This window comes from Pseudophryne corroboree, chromosome 2 (assembly GCF_028390025.1).
Source record: "Pseudophryne corroboree isolate aPseCor3 chromosome 2, aPseCor3.hap2, whole genome shotgun sequence".
Classification (NCBI taxonomy): Eukaryota; Metazoa; Chordata; class Amphibia; order Anura; family Myobatrachidae; genus Pseudophryne; species Pseudophryne corroboree.
Genome location: NC_086445.1, coordinates 90038233 through 90060695, shown reverse-complemented (window position 1 = coordinate 90060695; position 22463 = coordinate 90038233). Strand labels below are relative to the sequence as shown.

The 22463-nt window shown below is 48.6% G+C and overlaps 1 protein-coding gene across 1 annotated transcript in view; it reads left to right on the top strand.

Annotated features, from left to right (window-relative positions):
* The first annotated feature begins 10915 nt into the window (after positions 1-10915).
* LOC134990224 (trichohyalin-like) overlaps positions 10916-22463 on the top strand; it is a 56331-nt gene continuing 44783 nt past the window's right edge. The window contains exon 1 of the mRNA XM_063950663.1: positions 10916-10984. Within this exon, the coding sequence (XP_063806733.1) occupies positions 10916-10984 (69 nt within the window). The remainder of the gene's footprint in view (positions 10985-22463) is intronic.

The following is a 22463-nucleotide window of genomic DNA, read 5'->3' as shown; positions in this document are numbered from 1 at the left end:
TAAGCTCAGGAATTATTTATATTCTGGAGTTTGGTAAATTTGACCTTTTAGCATCCAAATTGCTGCTTTCATCATCACATAAAGAAGGGGAGACACTGTAGCCTTTCTTGGTATGATACAGAGGGGTGGTCTTCAGTTTGCCGGCTATCGGGGGCCCGGCGCACAGTATACCGACGCCGGAATCCCGACAGCCGGCATACGGACAGCCGGCATACGGACACCGTTTCTCCCTCTTGGGGGTCCACGACCCCCCTGGAGGGAGAATAGATAGCAAGCGCCACCGTGCCCGCAGCGTGGAGAGTGCAGCGAGCCCACAAGGGGCTCATTTGTGCTCGCCACGCTGTCGGTATGCCGGCGGTCAGGATTCCAGTGCCGGTATGCTGTGCGCCGGGACCCCGACAGTCGGCATGCCATACTACACACCGATACAGAGATATGTGTTGTGCTGGTTACACTTACACATGCTCCAACCAAATTACCTGATAATGATCCTACTAAAATTGATGGGCTCATTATTGGGTATGTAAAAAGAAATTGCCACATACCGCGGTAAATGTATGACTGCTGTGAGATGAAATGTTAGATATTACTGTCCACACAAATAAGTATTTGAAAAGATGAAATATATGTAGGTATTCTTATTTAAACACAACGCCACATTTCTGCATCAGCAATCGGATTCTTGGGCCTTTTCCAGGGTACACAAGAAGATGCTGAGAGTACAGTGACGCTCCAGGAACGTCGCTGTGGTAGCTGATATCCTTCCTTTGTGCCCAATCTCTGTCCCTCTCGCCCCATTGTTCATACAGTATAAGTACCTGAAGCTCTTAGTTGGGTTTATTTACTCAGCACGTTCTGATGCCTGTGACCCTGATTGGAAGTTATCCCTGGCTAGGCTCGCTTGCGTTCCTGACTTTGAAGTAAGTTTGCCTTTGTATTTTCATACAGCTAAAACAGCCATCATAACCATGCACACACTCATTGCTGGTAAAGCATGAAGCCGCCTGCTGCGCCCTCTTCCGGCGCCCCCATTCTAATTCCTCTCTGTTCTCTTCACCCGTACATTCTTTCTCTTCTTCTGAAGAGCCTGGTGGATGCCAACCAGAAGCAACATAGGCGAAAGGAGGAACAACTGTGTCTAACGCCCCATGACTATGGGGCCAATTCAGTAAGGTTAGAAAATTCTGCTAGCACGCATGCTGGGGGCTGCCCAGCGCTGGGCAAGGCCACCCAGCATGCTGACCGGCGCCTCCCCCCTGCTTCAGGCAGAAATTGCGAAGAGCACGCAATTTCTGCTTGTCAGCAGAAATTAAGGATGTCTCCTGCCGGCGCAGCTTAGCTGCGGCCGCAGGAGTCCCGGCACCATTTTTGCTGTCGCAGAGGCTGCGAATGACATCACGCAGCCGCTGCGGCCGCACCCCCGACACGCCCCCGTTTGTGCATACCAGCCCACCGTTTGGGCTGGCACGCCCCCGCAACGCTCCGTTTCCACCCAGAAAATGGAGCGTTGCCGCCCCCCTCCCGCCCCGCGATCGCCTCTGCCTAATTGACAACCAGAAGTGATCATATTTTCTGCGGCCTCCCCGCAGAAAATGTGGGCGCATGCGCAGTAGGGACTGCTGCGCATGCGCCCGTGGCCCCTCAGCAAAAATTCCGTACGAATCGCTACTTGCGATTCATACTGAATTTGCTCCTATATCAGAATATTGCATGTACACAGTTTTAATGAGTTACAAGATAGGAACTCATTGATTGGTTCATTATGGGTGGTCATTCCGAGTTGTTAGCTCGCAAGCTGCTTTTAGCAGCTTTGCACACGCTAAGCCGCCGCCTACTGGGAGTGAATCTTAGCTTATCAAAATTGCGAACGAAAGATTCGCAATATTGCGAAAAGACTTCTCTGTGCAGTTACTGAGTAGCTCGAGACTTACTCTTCCACTGCGATCAGTTCAGTGCTTGTCGTTCCTGGTTTGACGTCACAAACACACCCAGCGTTCGCCCAGACACTCCCCCGTTTCTCCAGCCACTCCCGCGTTTTTCCCAGAAACTGTAGCGTTTTTACACACACTCCCATAAAACGGCCAGTTTCCGCCCAGAAACACCCACTTCCTGTCAATCACACTCCGATCTCCAGAACGAAGAAAAAACCTTGTAATGCCGTGAGTAACATACCAAACTTCATAGCAAATTTACTTGGCGCAGTCGCAGTGCGAACATTGCGCATGCGCAATTAGCGAAAAATCGCTGCGATGCAAAGAAAATTACCGAGCGAACAACTCGGAATGACCACCATGGTTCCTATTCGCCAAGCTCAAAATCACAGTAGCAAATGCGCTAGTGGTGTTTTCAGACACTGCCGGTCACGGTTCCTCATTAAAGAGGCATGCACTAGTGAAGTGAAAACTCTATTACCAATGAAAATGGATTCCGATGTAGGCGGGCCCGAACCAGTGTCTTGCCTAGGGCCCCATGAAGCCTTAATCCAGCACTGGTTTGAATCAACCAAAACTTTTGCTCTCTTTAATGAAAGCGACTGGTAAAATAAAAAAACAACAACTGATAAGTGAATAAAATAAGAATTTACTTACCGATAATTCTATTTCTCGGAGTCCGTAGTGGATGCTGGGGTTCCTGAAAGGACCATGGGGAATAGCGGCTCCGCAGGAGACAGGGCACAAAAAAGTAAAGCTTTTACCAGATCAGGTGGTGTGCACTGGCTCCTCCCCCTATGACCCTCCTCCAGACTCCAGTTAGGTACTGTGCCCGGACGAGCGTACACAATAAGGGAGGCAATTTGAATCCCGGGTAAGACTCATACCAGCCACACCAATCACACCGTACAACTTGTGATCTAAACCCAGTTAACAGTATGATAACAGAAAGAGCCTCTTAAAGATGGCTCCTTAACAATATAACCCGAATTTGTTAACAATAACTATGTACAGTATTGCAGATAATCCGCACTTGGGATGGGCGCCCAGCATCCACTACGGACTCCGAGAAATAGAATTATCGGTAAGTAAATTCTTATTTTCTCTATCGTCCTAAGTGGATGCTGGGGTTCCTGAAAGGACCATGGGGATTATACCAAAGCTCCCAAACGGGCGGGAGAGTGCGGATGACTCTGCAGCACCGAATGAGAGAATTCCAAGTCCTCTTTTGCCAGGGTATCAAATTTGTAGAATTTTACAAACGTGTTTTCCCCCGACCACGTAGCTGCTCGGCAGAATTGTAATGCCGAGACCCCTCGGGCAGCCGCCCAAGATGAGCCCACCTTCCTTGTGGAATGGGCCTTAACAGATTTAGGCTGTGGCAGGCCTGCCACAGAATGAGCAAGTTGAATTGTGTTACAAATCCAACGAGCAATCGTCTGCTTAGAAGCAGGGGCACCCAACTTGTTGGGTGCATATAGTATCAACAGCGAGTCAGATTTTCTGACTTCAGCCGTGCTTGAAATGTATATTTTTAAGGCTCTGACAACGTCCAACAACTTGGAGTCCTCCAAGTCGCCAGTGGCCGCAGGCACCACAATAGGTTGGTTCAGGTGAAACGCTGATACCACCTTAGGGAGAAAATGCGGACGAGTCCTCAGTTCTGCCCTATCCGAATGGAAGATTAGATAAGGGCTTTTATAAGATAAAGCCGCCAATTCAGATACTCTCCTGGCGGAAGCCAGGGCCAGTAACATAGTCACTTTCCATGTGAGATATTTAAAATCCACCTTTTTCAATGGTTCAAACCAATGGGATTTGAGGAAATCTAAAACGACATTTAGATCCCACGGTGCCACCGGAGGCACCACAGGAGGCTGTATATGCAGTACTCCTTTAACAAAAGTCTGTACCTCAGGAACTGAGGCCAATTCTTTTTGGAAGAATATTGACAGGGCCGAAATTTGAACCTTAATAGATCTCAATTTGAGACCCATAGACAATCCTGATTTTAGGAAATGTAGGAAACGACCCAGTTGAAATTCCTCCGTCGGAACACTCCGATCCTCGCACCACGCGACATATTTTCGCCAAATGCGGTGATAATGTTTCGCGGTGACTTCCTTCCTTGCCTTAATCAAGGTAGGAATGACTTCTTCTGGAATGCCTTTCCCTTTTAGGATCTGGCGTTCAACCGCCATGCCGTCAAACGCAGCCGCGGTAAGTCTTGAAAGAGACAGGGACCCTGTTGTAGCAGGTCCCTTCTCAGAAGTAGAGGGCACGGGTCGTCCGTGACCAACTCTTGAAGTTCCGGGTACCAAGTCCTTCTTGGCTAATCCGGAGCCACTAGTATTGTTCTTACTCCTCCTCACCGTATAATCTTCAATACCTTTGGTATGAGAGGCAGAGGAGGAAACACATATACTGATTTGTACACCCAAGGTGTTACCAGTGCGTCCACAGCTATTGCCTGTGGATCTCTTGACCTGGCGCAATACTTGTCCTTGAGGCGAGACGCCATCATGTCTACCATTGGTCTTTCCCAACAGTTTATTAGCATGTGGAAGACTTCTGGATGAAGACCCCCCTCTCCCGGGTGAATATCGTGTCTGCTGAGGAAGTCTGCTTCCCAGTTGTCCACGCCCGGGAAGAACACTGCTGACAGTGCTATTACGTGATTCTCCGCCCAGCGAAGAATGTTGGCAGCTTCTGCCATTGCACTCCTGCTTCTTGTGCCGCCCTGTCTGTTTACATGGGCGACCGCCGTGATGTTGTCCGACTGAATCAACACCGGTTTTCCTTGCAGGAGTGGTTCCGCCTGGCTTAGAGCATTTTAGATTGCTCTTAGTACCAGAATGTTTATGTGAAGAGACTTTTCCAGGTTCGTCCATACCCCCTGGAAGTTTCTTCCTTGTGTGACTGCTCCCCAACCTCTCAGGCTGGCGTCCGTGGTCACCAGGATCAAATCCTGTATGCCGAATCTGCGGCCCTCCAATAGATGAGCCTTTTGCAACCACCACAGAAGATATACCCTTGTCCTTGGCGACAGGGTTATTCGCAGGTGCATCTGAGGATGCGACCCTGACCATTTGTCCAACAGATCCCTTTGGAAAATTCTTGCATGGAATCTGCCGAATGGAATTGCTTCGTAAAAAGCCACCATTTTTCCCAGGACTCTTGTGCATTGATGTACAGACACCTTTCCTGGTTTTAGGAGGTTCCTGACAGGTCGGATAACTCCTTGGCTTTTTCCTCGGGAAGAAAAACCTTTTTCTGAACCGTGTCCAGAATCATCCCTAGGAACAGCAGACGTATCGTCGGAAAACAGCTGCGATTCTTGGAATATTTAGAATCCAGTCGTGCCGTCGAAGAACTACTTTAGATAGTGCTCTTCCGACCTCCAACTGTTCTCTGGAACTTGCCCTTTTTAGGTCGTGCAAGTAAGGGATAATTTAGATGCCTTTTTTCTTTGAAGAAACATCTTTTCGGCCATTACCTTGGTAAAAAGGCCCGGGGTGCCGTGGATAATTCAAACGGCATCGTCTGAAACTGATATTGACAGTTCTGTACCACGAACCAGAGGTACCCTTGATGAGAAGGACAAAATTTGGACATGGAGGTAATCCTTGATGTCCAGGGACACCATATAGTCCCCTTTTTTCCGGTTCGCTATCACTGCTCTGAGTGACTTTATCTCGATTTGAACCTTTTATGTAAGTGTTCAAAACATTTTAGATTTAGACTATGTGTCACCAAGCCGTCTGGCTTCAGTACCACAATATAGTGTGGAAAAATAATACCCTTTTCCTTGTCGTAGGAGGGGTACTTTGATTATCACCTGCTGGATATACAGCTTGTGAATTGTTTCCAATGCTGCCTCCCTGTCGGAGGGAGCCGTTGGTAAAGCAGACTTCAGGAACCTGCGAGGAGAAGATGTCTCGACTCTCCAATCTTTACCCCTGGGATAATACTCGTACGATCTAGGGGTCAACTTGCGAGTGATCCCACTGCGCCCTGAGACTCTTGAGACTACCCCCCCACCTTGAGTCCGCTTGCACGGCCCCAGCGTCATGCTGAGGACTTGGCAGACGCGGTGGAGGGCTTCTTTTCCTGGGAAAGGGCTGCCTGCTGCAGTCTACTTCCCTTACCTCTATGTCTGGGCAGATATGACTGGCCTTTTGCCTGCATGCCCTCATGGGAAAGGAAAGATTGAGGCTGAAAAGACGGTGTCTTTTTTAGCTGAGATGTAACTTGGGGTAAAAAAGGTTGGATTTCCCAGCTGTTGCTGTGGTCCCCAGGTCCGATGGACCGACCCCCAAATAACTCCTTCCCTTTATACAGCAATACTTCCATCTGCCGTATGGGATCTGTATCACCTGACCACTGTCGTGTCCCTGACATCTTCTGGGAGATATGGACAACGCACTTATCTTGATGCCAGAGAGCAAATATCCCTCTGTGCATCTCACATACATATATATAGAATGCATCCTATTAAATGCTCTACATGAATAAAATATTTTCAGTCAGGGAATCCGACCAAGCCAACCCAGCACTGCATCTCCAGGCTGATGGCGATCGCTGGTCGCAGTATAACCACCGTATGTGTGTATATACTTTTTAGGATATTTTTCCAGCTTCCTATCAGCTGGCTCCTTGAGGGCGGCCGTATCTGGAGACGGTAACGCCACTTGATAAGCGTGTGAGCGCCTTATCACCCTAAGGGGTGTTTCCCAACGTACCCTAATTTCTGGCGGGAAAGGGTATAACGCCAATATTTGCTATCGGGGTAACCCTACGCATCATCACACACTTCATTTTATTTTATCTGATTCAGGAAAAACTACAGGTAGTTTTTTCACTCCCACATAATACCCTTTCTTGTGGTACTTGTAGTATCAGAAACACGTAACACCTCCTTCATTGCCCTTAACGTGTGGCCCTAATGAGAAATACGTTTGTTTATTCACCGTCGACACTGTATTCAGTGTCCGTGTCTGTGTCTGTGTCGACCGACTGAGGTAAATGGGCGTTTTTAAAACCCCTGACGGTGTTTCTGAGACGCCTGGACCGGTCCTAATAGATTGTCGGCCGTCTCATGTCGTCAACCGACCTTGCAGCGTGTTGACATTCTCACGTAATTCTCTAAATAAGCCATCCATTCCGGTGTCGACTCCCTAGAGAGTGACATCACCATTACAGGCAATTTCTCCGCCTCCTCACCAACATCGTCCTCATACATGTCGACACACACGTACCGACACACAGCACACACACCGGGAATGCTCTGACAGAGGACAGGACCCACTAGCCCTTTGGGGAGACAGAGGGAGAGTCTGCCAGCACACACCAAAAACGCTATAATTATATAGGGACAACCTTATATAAGTGTTTCTCCCTTATAGCATCTTTTTTATATATATACAATATCGCCAAAATCAGTGCCCCCCCTCTCTGTTTTAACCCTGTTTCTGTAGTGCAGTGCAGGGGAGAGCCTGGGAGCCTTCTCTCCAGCTTTTCTGTGAGAGAAAATGGCGCTGTGTGCTGAGGAGATAGGCCCCGCCCCTTTTTCGGCGGGCTCGTCTCCCGCTATTTTTGAAGTTAGGCAGGGGTTAAATATCTCCATATAGCCTCTGTGGGCTATATGTGAGGTATTTTTTGCCTCTAATAAGGTTTTTATTTGCCTCTCAGAGCGCCCCCCCCAGCGCTCTGCACCCTCAGTGACTGTTGTGTGAAGTGTGCTGAGAGGAAAATGGCGCACAGCTGCAGTGCTGTGCGCTACCTTTATGAAGACTCAGGAGTCTTCAGCCGCCGATTTTGGACCTCTTCTCTCTTCAGCGTCTGCAAGGGGGCCGGCGGCGCGGCTCCGGTGACCATCCAGGCTGTACCTGTGATCGTCCCTCTGGAGCTAGTGTCCAGTAGCCAAGCAGCAAATCCACTCTGCACGCAGGTGAGTTCACTACTTCTCCCCTAAGTCCCTCGTTGCAGTGATCCTGTTGCCAGCAGGACTCACTGTAAAGTAAAAAACCTAAGCTAAACTTTCTCTAAGCAGCTCTTTAGGAGAGCCACCTAGATTGCACCCTTCTCGTTCGGGCACAAAATCTAACTGGAGTCTGGAGGAGGGTCATAGGGGGAGGAGCCAGTGCACACCACCTGATCTGGTAAAAGCTTTACTTTTTTGTGCCCTGTCTCCTGCGGAGCCGCTATTCCCCATGGTCCTTTCAGGAACCCCAGCATCCACTTAGGACGATAGAGAAAAATATTTGTGATGGAGCGGTCAGTAAGGGGGGCTCCTTGAGAGTCCTGGATTTTCTCATGTAGTCCCTAATGCAGTATTGAACGCAACTTGGTATTATTAGATGCTCCCACAAATGCCCCGTCACAGTCCAGTAATGCCTCCTCAGCAGAGGTGTCATTTACCAAGGTGACGCCCGGAGCAGAAGCTTAGAATCCATCTGTGTGCCGTAGGTGCGCACAGCAAAAAGGGGGCATGGCTTTGCATCCAATTTTAGTCACTCTGGGGGTCCGGGAGATGCGGGCTGCTCACGTAGATTGCTGTGACTGCAGTGCTAGCTCCTACACTGTGACAGGAACCTGGTGTTGCAGGTAATGCTGCAGTGCAGCACGGCCCGGCCCCTGTCACTGAGCAGGAGCGGGCATTTTGGTGTCACCCCTCGATAGGGTGACACCTGGGGGTGGGCCAAACCCCCCTTGTGACACCACTGCTCCTCAGTTACTAGTGGAGATGTGACTGAGATAATATCACTCATACAGAGCATGCACAGTTAGAGGCACCAAATGGGCGTGGTGTTGGTGGTGGGGGGGAGGGGGGGTTTGGATACTAATTACCCAGACCCGAGCTTGTTTGAGTGGCCTGGCAGGGGCCTGGGGTCAGCTATCGAGTGGGACATGTATTCCTCTTCTTAGTGCGTGCTGCCAGAGCACAAAGTCATTTTCATTATTTGTAGTGGGTGTTTTGTTCATATGTTTGTAAATCCAGTCATAAGGATACAGAGACATGTGAGTTCACTGCTGTGCTGTTTATTCCATCACCAACTCCAGACACCCTGCACACTGGACCACCCACTTCCCAGCATCCCCCTGGTCCTAGGGACCATCACTGAAGATTCAGGCTTACACAGATTAGTAAAGGAGTGTCTACAAATATTAAGCATTCTAATACACTAACATCACAGTGGGGGAATGGCCAAGCCTCCCATATGTTGCCACGTCCACTCAGTATGCTCTGTCTCTTTAGTCAGTTCCAGGCCCCACAATTTCTGATGGCAGCCCTGCATGGATTGGAATAAATTTGTGTGACGTATCGAACATTGAAAAACGACCAACCAATCAGCTCGTAACTGTCATTTTTCAAACACAGCCTGTAAAATGGCAGTTAGGAGCTGATTGGTTGGCACATTATTTCTCTCCAAGGTTTGATACATCACCCCCACTGACTGGAAGTTTCGTTTTTCTCTGGGTTATTATAGCTATTCATCCAATGGGGAGTGGTTTAAAGTATGCACACCTGTTTATGCAATTTCCATTATTACATTAATTTAGACTCAATATAAGCAGGACTACTTCCTTTAGTGACTCAGTCTTGAGAAAGTATTCCTGAAACGAAAAACATCTGTTCAATGCTGCCCTGCATCCCTTGTAACCTTCCTATAACTGTAAACTGCAATATCTTGTTGATCTTGTTTAAAACGTCAGTTGTGGACTTTTTACTGGCACATCATGTTACAGAGAGGACAATAAATGTGTTTTTATGGTTAAAAAACAGCATGATTGGCTGAAACTCCGCACAATTTTCTCTGGCAGAGCTTCTAACGAAAGTATTACCTTTGTGAAGTCAAGGAGGTAACTACTTCATGATGGAGTATGTGTATGTGCAGGGCTGTTGAGACAGCTACAGGGTCTGGGTACTGAAGGGGGAGTGGCCAAATCTGGGAGGAGTGGCCACACCCCCTTTGGAAAAAGAAATAGGGGGAAATACTGTGCACTGCGCCTGGAAGCATGTTGCAAAGGGGGACAAAGGATGTGTGGTTGGGCCGCTTCCAGCACAACTGGGACCTGTTGCTATGTTTGGAAGCTGACCGCCATAAAAGCTGAATGCATTTACCAAAGTACCCCATAATGCTTGTTATCAGCTACCAAACCAGGTATACTGCCAAACTATTAGAAAATATTTATATAGAGCACACATAGGGCCTAATTCATGTTTGTGTGCAAATGCAGCTGTGGAACTGCTGTGGAGCTGCCGCCCAGGAAAGAAGATAGACGCCCACCGGAGCAATTGCAAAGTCCTCTGCATTTGCATACTTATACGTAGCACCAACGCAATAATGAGGAACATCGACACCTAGGGGTGACCAATAGCTACTCAGACTGGTTGCGGCAGTAGCGGCCCTGGCGCCATGTTTCTCTGTGTACATGATCGCAGCTGAAGGCAGATATATGCCTCAAAAACTGCATTTTTGCCACCACTCCCACATTACCTATCTCAAATGGTCCCTTCCTGTCAATCACCCTGCATATAAAATGTCAGTGCGATCGCAGAGGTACCTTGGCACGTGCACAGTGCGAAAACATTGGCATTGCGTACAAACATGAATTAGACCCATATTACACGCACCAGTCCCTCCCCCAGAACTTACAATCTATGTCAAGAAGGACCTCTAGCGTCTGTCTACTACTTAGTGACGGACATTTTTAGAGGTTTTTTACACTGTTACCGGCAGAAGCGCCTCCGCAGCCCCTGGTGCTCTCAGACCACTGAGTGGGCTTCGGGAGCTATTGGTATGCTTACTCACGCCCGATCCCACCCTCACCCCAGGCAACGAGCAGGAAACCCCATACAATGAGCATGAGACCCCTGGCAGCGAGCAGGAAACCCCTGGCAATGAGCAGGAAACCCCTGGCAAAGAGCATGAGTCCCCTAGCATTGAGCATAGAACCCAGAGATTGAAACCCCTGACAACATGCATGAAACCCTTGGCAATGAGCATGAGACCTTTGGCAATGAGCATGAAACCCCTGACAATGAGCAGGTAATTTAAAAATAATAAGAAGCCTTACTGTGTGGCATAATTTGTAAGGAGCATTATTGTATGTGCGGCATAAAATGGTGTCAGGGCCATAACTGTGTATGGCATATTGTGTAAAGGGCATTATGGTGTGTGGCATAATGTGTAATGGGCATTATGGTGTGTGGCATATTGTGTAATGGGCATTACTGTGTGTAGCATAATTTGTAATGTACATTATGGTGTGTGGTATAATTTGTAAGGAGCATTATTGTATGTGCGGCATAAAATGGTGTCAGGGCCATAACTGTGTATGGCATATTGTGTAAAGGGCATTATGGTGTGTGGCATAATGTGTAATGGGCATTATGGTGTGTGACATATTATGTAATGGGCATTACGGTGTGTGGCATATTGGGGGTCATTCCGAGTTGTTCGCTCGGTAAATTTCTTCGCATCGCAGCGATTTTCCGCTTAGTGCGCATGAGCAATGTCCGCACTGCCACTGCGCCAAGTAAATTTGCTATGCAGTTAGGAATTTTACTCACGGTTTTTTCTTCGTTCTGGTGATCGTAATGTGATTGACAGGAAGTGGGTGTTTCTGGGCGGAAACTGGCCGTTTTATGGGTGTGTGCGAAAAAACGCTACCGTTTCTGGGAAAAACGCGGGAGTGGCTGGAGAAACGGAGGAGTGTCTGGGCGAACGCTGGGTGTGTTTGTGACGTCAAACCAGGAACGACAAGCACTGAACTGATCGCAGATGCCGAGTAAGTCTCGAGTTACTCAGAAACTGCACAGAGATGTCTTATCGCAATATTGCAAATCTTTCGTTCGCAATTTTGATAAGCTAAGATTCACTCCCAGTAGGCGGCGGCTTAGCGTGTGCAAAGCTGCTAAAAGCAGCTTGCGAGCGAACAACTCGGAATGACCCCCATTGTGTAATGGGCATTACGGTGTGTGGCATAATGTGTAATGTACATTATGGTGTGTGGTATAATGTGTAATGGGCATTACGGTGTGTGGCATAATGTGTAATGAACATTATAGTGTGTGGCATAATCTGTCTTGGGCATTACGGTTTGTGGCATATTGTGTAATGGCATTACGGTGTGTGCCATAATGTGTAATGGGCATTACGATATGTGGTATAATGTGTAATGGGCAGGCATTACAGTGTGTGGCATAATGTGTAATGGACAGTACGGTGTGTGGCATAATGTGTAATGGACAGTACGGTGTGTGACATAATGTATAATGGGCATTACTATAAGGAGGAAAAATAACAAATAATGTAAGGGGCATGAATCACGATTTTTTCTTTCCTGTGGTGGTCAATGTCTAGGCGTGCAGGTTGCAAAATTCAGGGTGTAGTATTTTCCTACAAGGCCATGCCCCTTGTAGTGAGGCCATGCTTCTTACAATGAGGCCACACCCTTTTTGTCTTTATTCTTGCAAAGGATAATTCTTTATTTTTACAAATGTGCCCCCCAACTGTGAAAAAAAAAATAGCAAGGGTATTAACCCCTCTAATTCTGGGCGCTTATCATCAATTTTGTAAATAATTATTTGTACCAGCAGCAAGTCATAAAGGGTATGTGTCGTTGGGTCGACACAACTTAGGTCAACAGTCATTAGGTCGACCACTATTGGTCGACATAAATTAGGTTGTCAGGGTCGCTATGTCGACAGGGTCATTAGATCGACAATGTACTAGGTCGACAGGTCAAAAGGTTGACATGAGATTTTTTACATTTTTTGGTGTTGTTTTCTTCGTAAAGTGACGGGGAACCCCAATTAGTGCACCGTGTCCCCTTGCATGGCTTGCTTTGCTCACCATGGTTCGGGTTACCGCTCCCAATTGTAGTCCACGTGGATCGTAAAGTATGACATTTAAAAAAAAAAAAAGTAAAATAAAAAAAAAATGTGAAAAACTCATGTCGACATTTTGAACTGTCGACCTAGTGTATGTCGGTCTAATGACCATATTGACCCAGTGACCCTGTCGACCTAATGCATGTCAACCAATAGTGTTCGACCTAATGACTGTTGACCCAAGTGGTGTCGACCTAATAACCGTATCCGGTCATAAATGACCAAAAATTGAAATTTGGTTAAAAAAGCAAACTAAACTTTTTGAATTTTCTAATAAATGTTGAACAACAGGTACTTACATTTGTGTACTTATTATCAAGTCACTAAACGGATCTGGAATGGTTTTCTAGATTTATATTTTAAATACCCACCACTATCCGTGGACGCAGGGATCAACAACCAGTATGTGGTGAGATTAAATTTTAAACAATTGCTGGTACCGCTCTGTTCATTTCTTTCTGAATGCTGATTGAACATTGATTCTAAACTTTTTATATATTGGGCTACCCCCTAAAAAACTCCAAATCTTTGGTATAAATGTATGCTAAGATCTATGTGGTTTCTATCCAGTATTTTACAGCAGGAGCAGAAGCTTTATTTATATGTTTTTGTCATAATTTATGTTATGTGCCATGTTATAATAAATAATAAGAATTTACTCACCGGTAATTCTATTTCTCGTAGTCCGTAGTGGATGCTGGGCACTCCGTAAGGACCATGGGGAATAGACGGGCTCCGCAGGAGACTGGGCACTCTAAAGAAAAGATTAGGTACTATCTGGTGTGCACTGGCTCCTCCCTCTATGCCCCTCCTCCAGACCTCAGTTAGGGAAACTGTGCCCGGAAGAGCTGACATTACAAGGAAAGGATTTTTGGAATCCAGGGTAAGACTCATACCAGCCACACCAATCACACCGTACAACTTGTGATAACCTTACCCAGTTAACAGTATGAACAACAACTGAGCCTCACTCAACGGATGGCTCATAACAATAACCCTTATTTAAGCAATAACTATATACACGTATTGCAGAAAGTCCGCACTTGGGACGGGCGCCCAGCATCCACTACGGACTACGAGAAATAGAATTACCGGTGAGTAAATTCTTATTTTCTCTGACGTCCTAGTGGATGCTGGGAACTCCGTAAGGACCATGGGGATTATACCAAAGCTCCCAAATGGGCGGGAGAGTGCGGATGACTCTGCAGCACCGAATGAGCAAACACAAGGTCCTCCTCAGCCAGGGTATCAAACTTGTAGAACTTTGCAAAGGTATTTGAACCCGACCAAGTAGCCGCTCGGCAAAGCTGTAAAGCCGAGACCCCTCGGGCAGCCGCCCAAGAAGAGCCCACCTTCCTTGTGGAATGGGCTTTTACTGATTTTGGATGCGGCAATCCAGCCGCAGAATGAGCCAGCTGAATCGTGGTACAGATCCAGCGAGCAATAGTTTGCTTTGAAGCAGGAGCACCCAGCTTGTTGGGTGCATGCAGGATAAACAGCGAGTCAGTCTTCCTGACTCCAGCCGTTCTGGAAACATATATTTTCAAAGCCCTGACTACGTCCAGCAACTTGGAGTCCTCCAAGTCCCGAGTAGCCGCAGGCACCACAATAGGTTGGTTCAAATGAAACGATGATATTACCTTTGGGAGAAATTGGGGACGAGTCCTCAATTCTGCCCTGTCCATATGGAAGATCAGATAATAAGAATTTACTCACCGGTAATTCTATTTCTCGTAGTCCGTAGTGGATGCTGGGAACTCCGTAAGGACCATGGGGAATAGACGGGCTCCGCAGGAGACTGGGCACTCTAAGAAAGAATTAGGACTACTGGTGTGCACTGGCTCCTCCCTCTATGCCCCTCCTCCAGACCTCAGTTAGGGAAACTGTGCCCGGAAGAGCTGACACAACAAGGAAAGGATTTGGAATCCTGGGTAAGACTCATACCAGCCACACCAATCACACCGTACAACTCGTGATAACTATACCCAGTTAACAGTATGAATAACAACTGAGCCTCACTGAACAGATGGCTCAGAACAATAACCCTTTAGTTAGGCAATAACTATATACAAGTATTGCAGACAATCCGCACTTGGGATGGGCGCCCAGCATCCACTACGGACTACGAGAAATAGAATTACCGGTGAGTAAATTCTTATTTTCTCTGACGTCCTAGTGGATGCTGGGAACTCCGTAAGGACCATGGGGATTATACCAAAGCTCCCAAACGGGCGGGAGAGTGTGGATGACTCTGCAGCACCGAATGAGCAAACTCAAGGTCCTCCTCAGCCAGGGTATCAAACTTGTAGAATTTTGCAAACGTGTTTGATCCAGACCAGGTAGCAGCTCGGTAAAGTTGTAAAGCCGAGACCCCTCGGGCAGCCGCCCAAGAAGAGCCCACCTTCCTCGTGGAATGGGCCTTCACAGATTTAGGATGCGGCAGTCCAGCCGCAGAATGTGCAAGTTGAATCGTGGAGCAGATCCAGCGAGCAATAGTCTGCTTAGAAGCAGGAGCACCCAGCTTGTTGGGTGCATGCAGGATAAACAGCGAGTCAGTCTTTCAGACTCTAGCCGTCCTGGAAACATAGATTTTCAGGGCCCGGACTACGTCCAGCAACTTGGAGGCCTCCAAGTCCCCAGTAGCCGCAGGCACCACAATAGGTTGGTTCAAATGTAACGCTGATACCACCTTAGGGAGGAATTGGGGACGCGTCCTCAATTCTGCTCTGTCCATATGGAAGATCAGATAGGGGCTTTTACAAGACAAAGCCGCCAATTCTGACACCCGCCTAGCCGAAGCCAAGGCCAAAATCATGACCACTTTCCACGTGAGATATTTTAATTCCACGGTCTGAAGTGGCTCAAACCAATGTGATTTTAGGAAATCCAACACAACGTTGAGATCCCAAGGTGCCACCGGGGGCACAAAAGGGGGCTGAATGTGCAGCACTCCCTTAACAAACGTCTGAACTTCAGGCAGTGAAGCCAGTTTTTTTTTAAAGAAAATAGACAGGGCCGAAATCTGGACTTTAATGGAACCCAATTTTAGGCCCATAGTCACTCCTGACTGTAGGAAGTGCAGAAAACGACCCAGCTGAAATTCTTCTGTGGGGGCCTTCATAGCCTCACACCAAGCAACATATTTTCGCCATATGCGGTGAAAATGCTTTGCTGTCACATCTTTCCTTGCTTTTATCAGCGTAGGAAGGACTTCAACCGGAATGCCCTTTTCCATCAGGATCCGGGGTTCAACCGCCATGCCGTCAAACGCAGCCGCGGTAAGTCTTGGAACAGACAGGGCCCCTGCTGTAGCAGGTCCTGTCTGAGAGGCAGAGGCCAAGGGTCCTCTGAGATCATTTCTTGCAGTTCCGGGTACCAAGTCCGTCTTGGCCAATCCGGAACGATGAGTATAGTTCTTACTCCTCTCTTTCTTATTATCCTCAGCACCTTTGGTATGAGAGGAAGAGGAGGGAACACATAAACCGACTGGTACACCCACGGTGTCACTAGAGCGTCCACAGCTATTGCCTGAGGGTCCCTTGACCTGGCGCAATATCTTTTTAGCTTTTTGTTTAGGCGGGACGCCATCATGTCCACCTGTGGCCTTTCCCAACGGTTTACAATCAGTTGGAAGACTTCTGGATGAAGTCCCCACTCTCCCGGGTGGAGGTCGTGCCTGCTGAGGAAGTCTGCTTCCCAGTTGTCCACTCCCGGAATAAACACAGCTGACAGTGCTATCACGTGATTTTCCGCCCATCGGAGAATCCTTGTGGCTTCTGCCATCGCCATCCTGCTTCTTGTGCCGCCCTGTCGGTTTACATGGGCGACCGCCGTGATGTCTGACTGAATCAGCACCGGCTGGTTTTGAAGCAGGGGTCTTGCCTGAATTAGGGCATTGTAAATGGCCCTTAGTTCCAGAATATTTATGTGTAGGGAAGCCTCCTGACTCGACCATTGTCCTTGGAAGTTTCTTCCCTGAGTGACTGCCCCCCAACCTCGGAGGCTTGCATCCGTGGTCACCAGGACCCAGTCCTGTATGCCGAACCTGCGGCCCTCTAGAAGATGAGCACTCTGCAGCCACCACAGCAGAGACACCCTGGCCCTCGGGGACAGGGTGATCAGCCGATGCATCTGAAGATGCGATCCGGACCACTTGTCTAACAGATCCCACTGAAAGATCCTTGCATGGAACCTGCCGAATGGAATTGCCTCGTAAGAAGCTACCATCTTTCCCAGGACTCGCGTGCAGTGATGCACCGACACCTGTTTTGGTTTCAGGAGGTCTCTGACCAGAGATGACAACTCCTTGGCCTTCTCCTCCGGGAGAAACACCTTCTTCTGTTCTGTGTCCAGAATCATACCCAGGAACAGCAGACGCGTCGTAGGAACCAGCTGCGACTTTGGAATATTCAGAATCCAGCCGTGCTGTTGTAGCACTTCCTGAGATAGTGCTACTCCGACCAACAACTGCTCACTGGACCTCGCCTTTATAAGGAGATCGTCCAAGTATGGGATAATTATAACTCCCTTCTTTCGAAGGAGTATCATCATTTCGGCCATTACTTTGGTAAATACCCTCGGTGCCGTGGACAGACCAAACGGCAACGTCTGGAATTGGTAATGGCGGCAATTCACAAGCTGTACCTCCAGCAAGTGCTTATTAGGGTCCCCCTCCTTCAACAGGGAAGGGGTTACTATTCCACCATGTTTGTGGTACCGAAACCGGACGGTTCGGTGAGACCCATTCTGAATTTAAAATCCTTGAACACTTATATAAAGAAATTCAAGTTCAAAATGGAATCGCTCAGAGCGGTTATTGCAAGCCTGGAAGAGGGGGATTTTATGGTGTCGCTGGACATCAAGGATGCTTACTTGCATGTCCCCATTTACCCACTTCACCAGGAGTACCTCAGGTTTGTGGTACAGGACTGTCATTACCAGTTCCAGACGTTGCCGTTTGGCCTGTCCACGGCACCGAGGATATTTACCAAGGTAATGGCCGAAATGATGATACTCCTTCGGAAGAAGGGAGTTATAGTTATCCCGTACTTACTACTTGGACGATCTCCTCATAAAGGCGAGGTCCAGAGAGCAGTTGTTGATCAGCGTAGCACTCTCTCAGGAAGTGTTGCAACAGCACGGCTGGATTCTGAATGTTCCAAAGTCGCAGCTGATTCCTAAGACGCGTCTGCTTTTCCTGGGCATGATTCTGGACACAGAACAGAAGAAGGTGTTTCTCCCGGTGGAGAAGGCCCAGGAATTAGCATCTCTGGTCAGGGACCTCCTGAAACCAAAACAGGTATCGGTGCATCACTGCACGCGAGTCCTGGGAAAGATGGTTGCTTCATACGAAGCCATTCCCTTCGGCAGGTTCCATGCAAGGATCTTTCAGTGGGATCTGTTGGACAAGTGGTCCGGATCGCATCTTCAGATGCATCGGCTGATCACCCTGTCCCCAAGGGCCAGGGTGTCTCTTCTGTGGTGGCTGCAGAGTGCGGTGGACTTAGAGGAAGCGGGGGAGGACTTTTGTTCCTGGGAACTGGCTGTATGTTGTAGCTTTTTCCCTCTACCTCTGCCTCTGGGCAGAAAGGACGCGCCTCTAACCCGCTTGCCTTTCTGGGGCCGAAAGGACTGTACCTGATAATACGGTGCTTTCTTTGGCTGTGAGGGAACATGGGGTAAAAATGCTGACTTCCCAGCTGTCGCTGTGGAAACGAGGTCCAAGAGACCATCCCCAAACAACTCCTCACCCTTGTAAGGCAATACTTCCATGTGCCTTTTAGAATCTGCATCTCCTGTCCACTGCCGAGTCCACAATCCTCTCCTGGCAGAAATGGACATTGCGTTTATTTTAGATGCCAGCCGGCAAATATCCCTCTGTGCATCTCTCATGTACAAGACAGCGTCTTTAATATGCTCTACGGTTAGCAATATAGTGTCCCTGTCTAGGGTATCAATGTTTTCCGACAGGGAATCTGACCACGCAGCTGCAGCACTGCACATCCATGCTGAAGCAATAGCCGGTCTCAGTATAATACCTGAGTGTGTATATACAGACTTCAGGATAGCCTCCTGCTTTCTATCTGCAGGCTCCTTTAGGGCGGCCGTGTCCGGAGACGGTAGTGCCACCTTTTTTGACAGACGTGTGAGCGCTTTATCCACCCTAGGGGATGTCTCCCAACGTGACCTGTCCTCTGGCGGGAAAGGTTACGCCATTAGTAACTTTTTAGAAATTACCAGTTTCTTATCGGGGGAAGCCCACGCTTCTTCACACACCTCATTTAATTCCTCAGATGGGGGAAAAACCACTGGTATTTTTTTCTCCCCAAACATAATACCCTTTTTTGTGGTTCCTGGGGTAATATCAGAAATGTGCAACACATTTTTCATTGCCTCAATCATGTAACGTGTGGCCCTATTGGAATGTACATTTGTCTCATCGTCGTCGACACTGGATTCAGTATCCGTGTCGATATCTGTGTCTGCCATCTGAGGTAGCGGGCGTTTAAGAGCCCCTGATGGCTTTTGAGACAGCTGGGCAGGCACAAGCTGAGAAGCTGGCTGTCCCACATCTGATATGTCGTCAAACCTTTTATGTAAGGAGCTGACACTTTCACGTAATTCCTTCCACAAGTCCATCCACTCAGGTGTCGGCCCCGCAGGGGGTGACATCACATTTATCGACACAGCCGTACCAACACACACAGGGAATGCTCTGACTGAGGACAGGACCCCACAAAGCCCTTTGGGGAGACAGAGAGAGAGTATGCCAGCACACACCAACAGCGCTATATAACACAGTGATTAACACTATAACTGAGTGATTTTTCCCAATAGCTGCTTGTATACACAATATTGCGCCTAAATTTAGTGCCCCCCCTCTCTTTTTTACCCTATGTAGTCTGGAAACTGCAGGGGAGAGCCTGGGAGCGATCCTTCCAGCGGAGCTGTGAGGGAAAATGGCGCCAGTGTGCTGAGGGAGATAGCCCCGCCCCTTTTTCGGCGGACTTCTCCCGCTTTTTTATAGATATCTGGCAGGGGTATTTTTCACATATATAGCCTCTAGGACTATATTATGTGATTTTTATGCCAGCAAGGTGTTTAATATTGCTGCTCAGGGCGCCCCCCCCCAGCGCCCTGCACCCATCAGTGACCGGAGTGTGAGGTGTGCATGAGGAGCAATGGCGCACAGCTGCAGTGCTGTGCGCTACCTTGTTGAAGACCGAAGTCCTCTGCCGCCGATTTCCAGGACCATCTTCTTGTTTCTGGCTCTGTAAGGGGGACGGCGGCAGGGCTCCGGGACCGGACGATCGAGGTCGGGCCCTGTGTTCGATCCCTCTGGAGCTAATGGTGTCCAGTAGCCTAAGAAGCCCAAGCTAGCTGCAAGCAGGTAGGTTCGCTTCTTCTCCCCTTAGTCCCTCGTAGCAGTGAGTCTGTTGCCAGCAGATCTCACTGAAAATAAAAAAACCTAAAATTATACTTTCTTTTCTAGGAGCTCAGGAGAGCCCCTAGTGTGCATCCAGCTCAGCCGGGCACAAGATTCTAACTGAGGTCTGGAGGAGGGTCATAGAGGGAGGAGCCAGTGCACACCAGGTAGTCCTAAAGCTTTCTTTAGTTGTGCCCAGTCTCCTGCGGAGCCGCTATTCCCCATGGTCCTTACGGAGTCCCAGCATCCACTTAGGACGTCAGAGAAACCACTGGTAGTTTTTTCTCCCCAAACATAATACCCTTTTTTGTGGTACCTGGGGTAATATCAGAAATATGCAACACATTTTTCATTGCCGTAATCATGTAACGGGTGGCTCTATTGGAATGTACACTAGTCTCATCATCGTCGACACTGGAGTCAGTATCCGTGTCGACATCTGTGTCTGCCATCTGAGGTAGCGGGCGTTTTAGAGCCCCTGATGACTTTTGAGACGTCTGGGCAGGCACAGGCTGAGAAGCCGGCTGTCCCACATCTGCTATGTCGTCAAACCTTTTATGTAAGGAGTTGACACTGTCGCGTAATTCCTTCCACATAACCATCCACTCAGGTGTCGACCCCGCAGGGGGTGACATCACATTTATCGGCACCTGCTCCGCCTCCACATAAGCCTCCTCATCAAGCATGTCGACACAGCCGTACCGACACACGCACACACACACACAGGGAATGCTCTGACTGAGGACAGGACCCCACAAAGTCCTTTGGGGAGACAGAGAGAGAGTATGCCAGCACACACCAGAGCGCTATATATAATGTAGGGATTCACACTATACATACAGTGATTTTTCCCTTATAGCTGCTATTAATATACAGATACTGCGCCTAAATTTAGTGCCCCCCTCTCTTTTTTACCCTATGAAGTCTGGAAACTGCAGGGGAGAGCCATGGGAGCGTCCTTCCAGCGGAGCTGTGAGAGGAAATGGCGCCAGTGTGCTGAGGGAGATAGCCCCGCCCCTTTCTCGGCGGGCTTCACCCGCTTTTTTATGGAATATATGGCAGGGGATTTTACACATATATAGTCTTAATGACTATATTATGTGTTATTTTGCCAGTAAGGTACTCTTATTGCAGCCCCAGGGCGCCCCCCCCCCCCAGCGCCCTGCACCCATCATTGACCGGAGTGTGTGGTGTGCATGGGGAGCAATGGCGCACAGCTGCAGTGCTGTGCGCTACCTTAATGAAGACCGAAGTCTTCTGCCGCCGATTTTCAGGAACATCTTCTTGCTTCTGGCTTTGCAAGGGGGACGGCGGCGCGGCTCCGGGACCGGACGACCGAGGCTGGGCCTGTGTTCGATCCCTCTGGAGCTAATGGTGTCCAGTAGCCTAAGAAGCCCAAGCTAGCTGCAAGCAGGTAGGTCCGCTTCTCTCCCCTAAGTCCCTCGTAGCAGTGAGTCTGTTGCCAGCAGATCTCACTGAAAATAAAAAACCTAAATATAACTTTCTTTTCTAAGAGCTCAGGAGAGCCCCTAGTGTGCATCCAGCTCGGCCGGGCACAAAATTCTAACTGAGGTCTGGAGGAGGGTCATAGAGGGAGGAGCCAGTGCACACCAGGTAGTCCTAAAGCTTTCTTTACTTGTGCCCAGTCTCCTGCGGAGCCGCTATTCCCCATGGTCCTTACGGAGTTCCCAGCATCCACTAGGACGTCAGAGAAATGGGTTGGGGCTTAGCGGGTGTCATCTGTGAAGAGCCAGCTAGGACAGCGCATGGCATAACACGCTGCGTCAGCTGACTTTGTAAAGTACAAGTGACCACGGGGATCCGGAGGTAATCGCTCCCCCGCACTGGGGATGGGGGTTGGGAGGAGCACCAATATGTAATTTTATTCTGGGACCCCTCTCCACCTCAAAACATTCTGGCGCCCCTGCCTACCAGCATACTATCTCCTTATAAACGGAGCCCTGCTCTGAATCTACCACATGACTCGAGGGCTGTGGGGTAACAATGCTAACCACAGTGCCACTACACTGCCCAATATTGGTATTGCAAATATTTGAGAAAAAAAGAAATAAAAATAAGAATTTACTCACCGGTAATTCTATTTCTCGTAGTCCGTAGTGGACGCTGGGTACTCCGTAAGGACCATAGGGTATAGACGGGCTCCGCAGGAGACTGGGCACTCTTAAAAGAAAGATTAGGTACTATA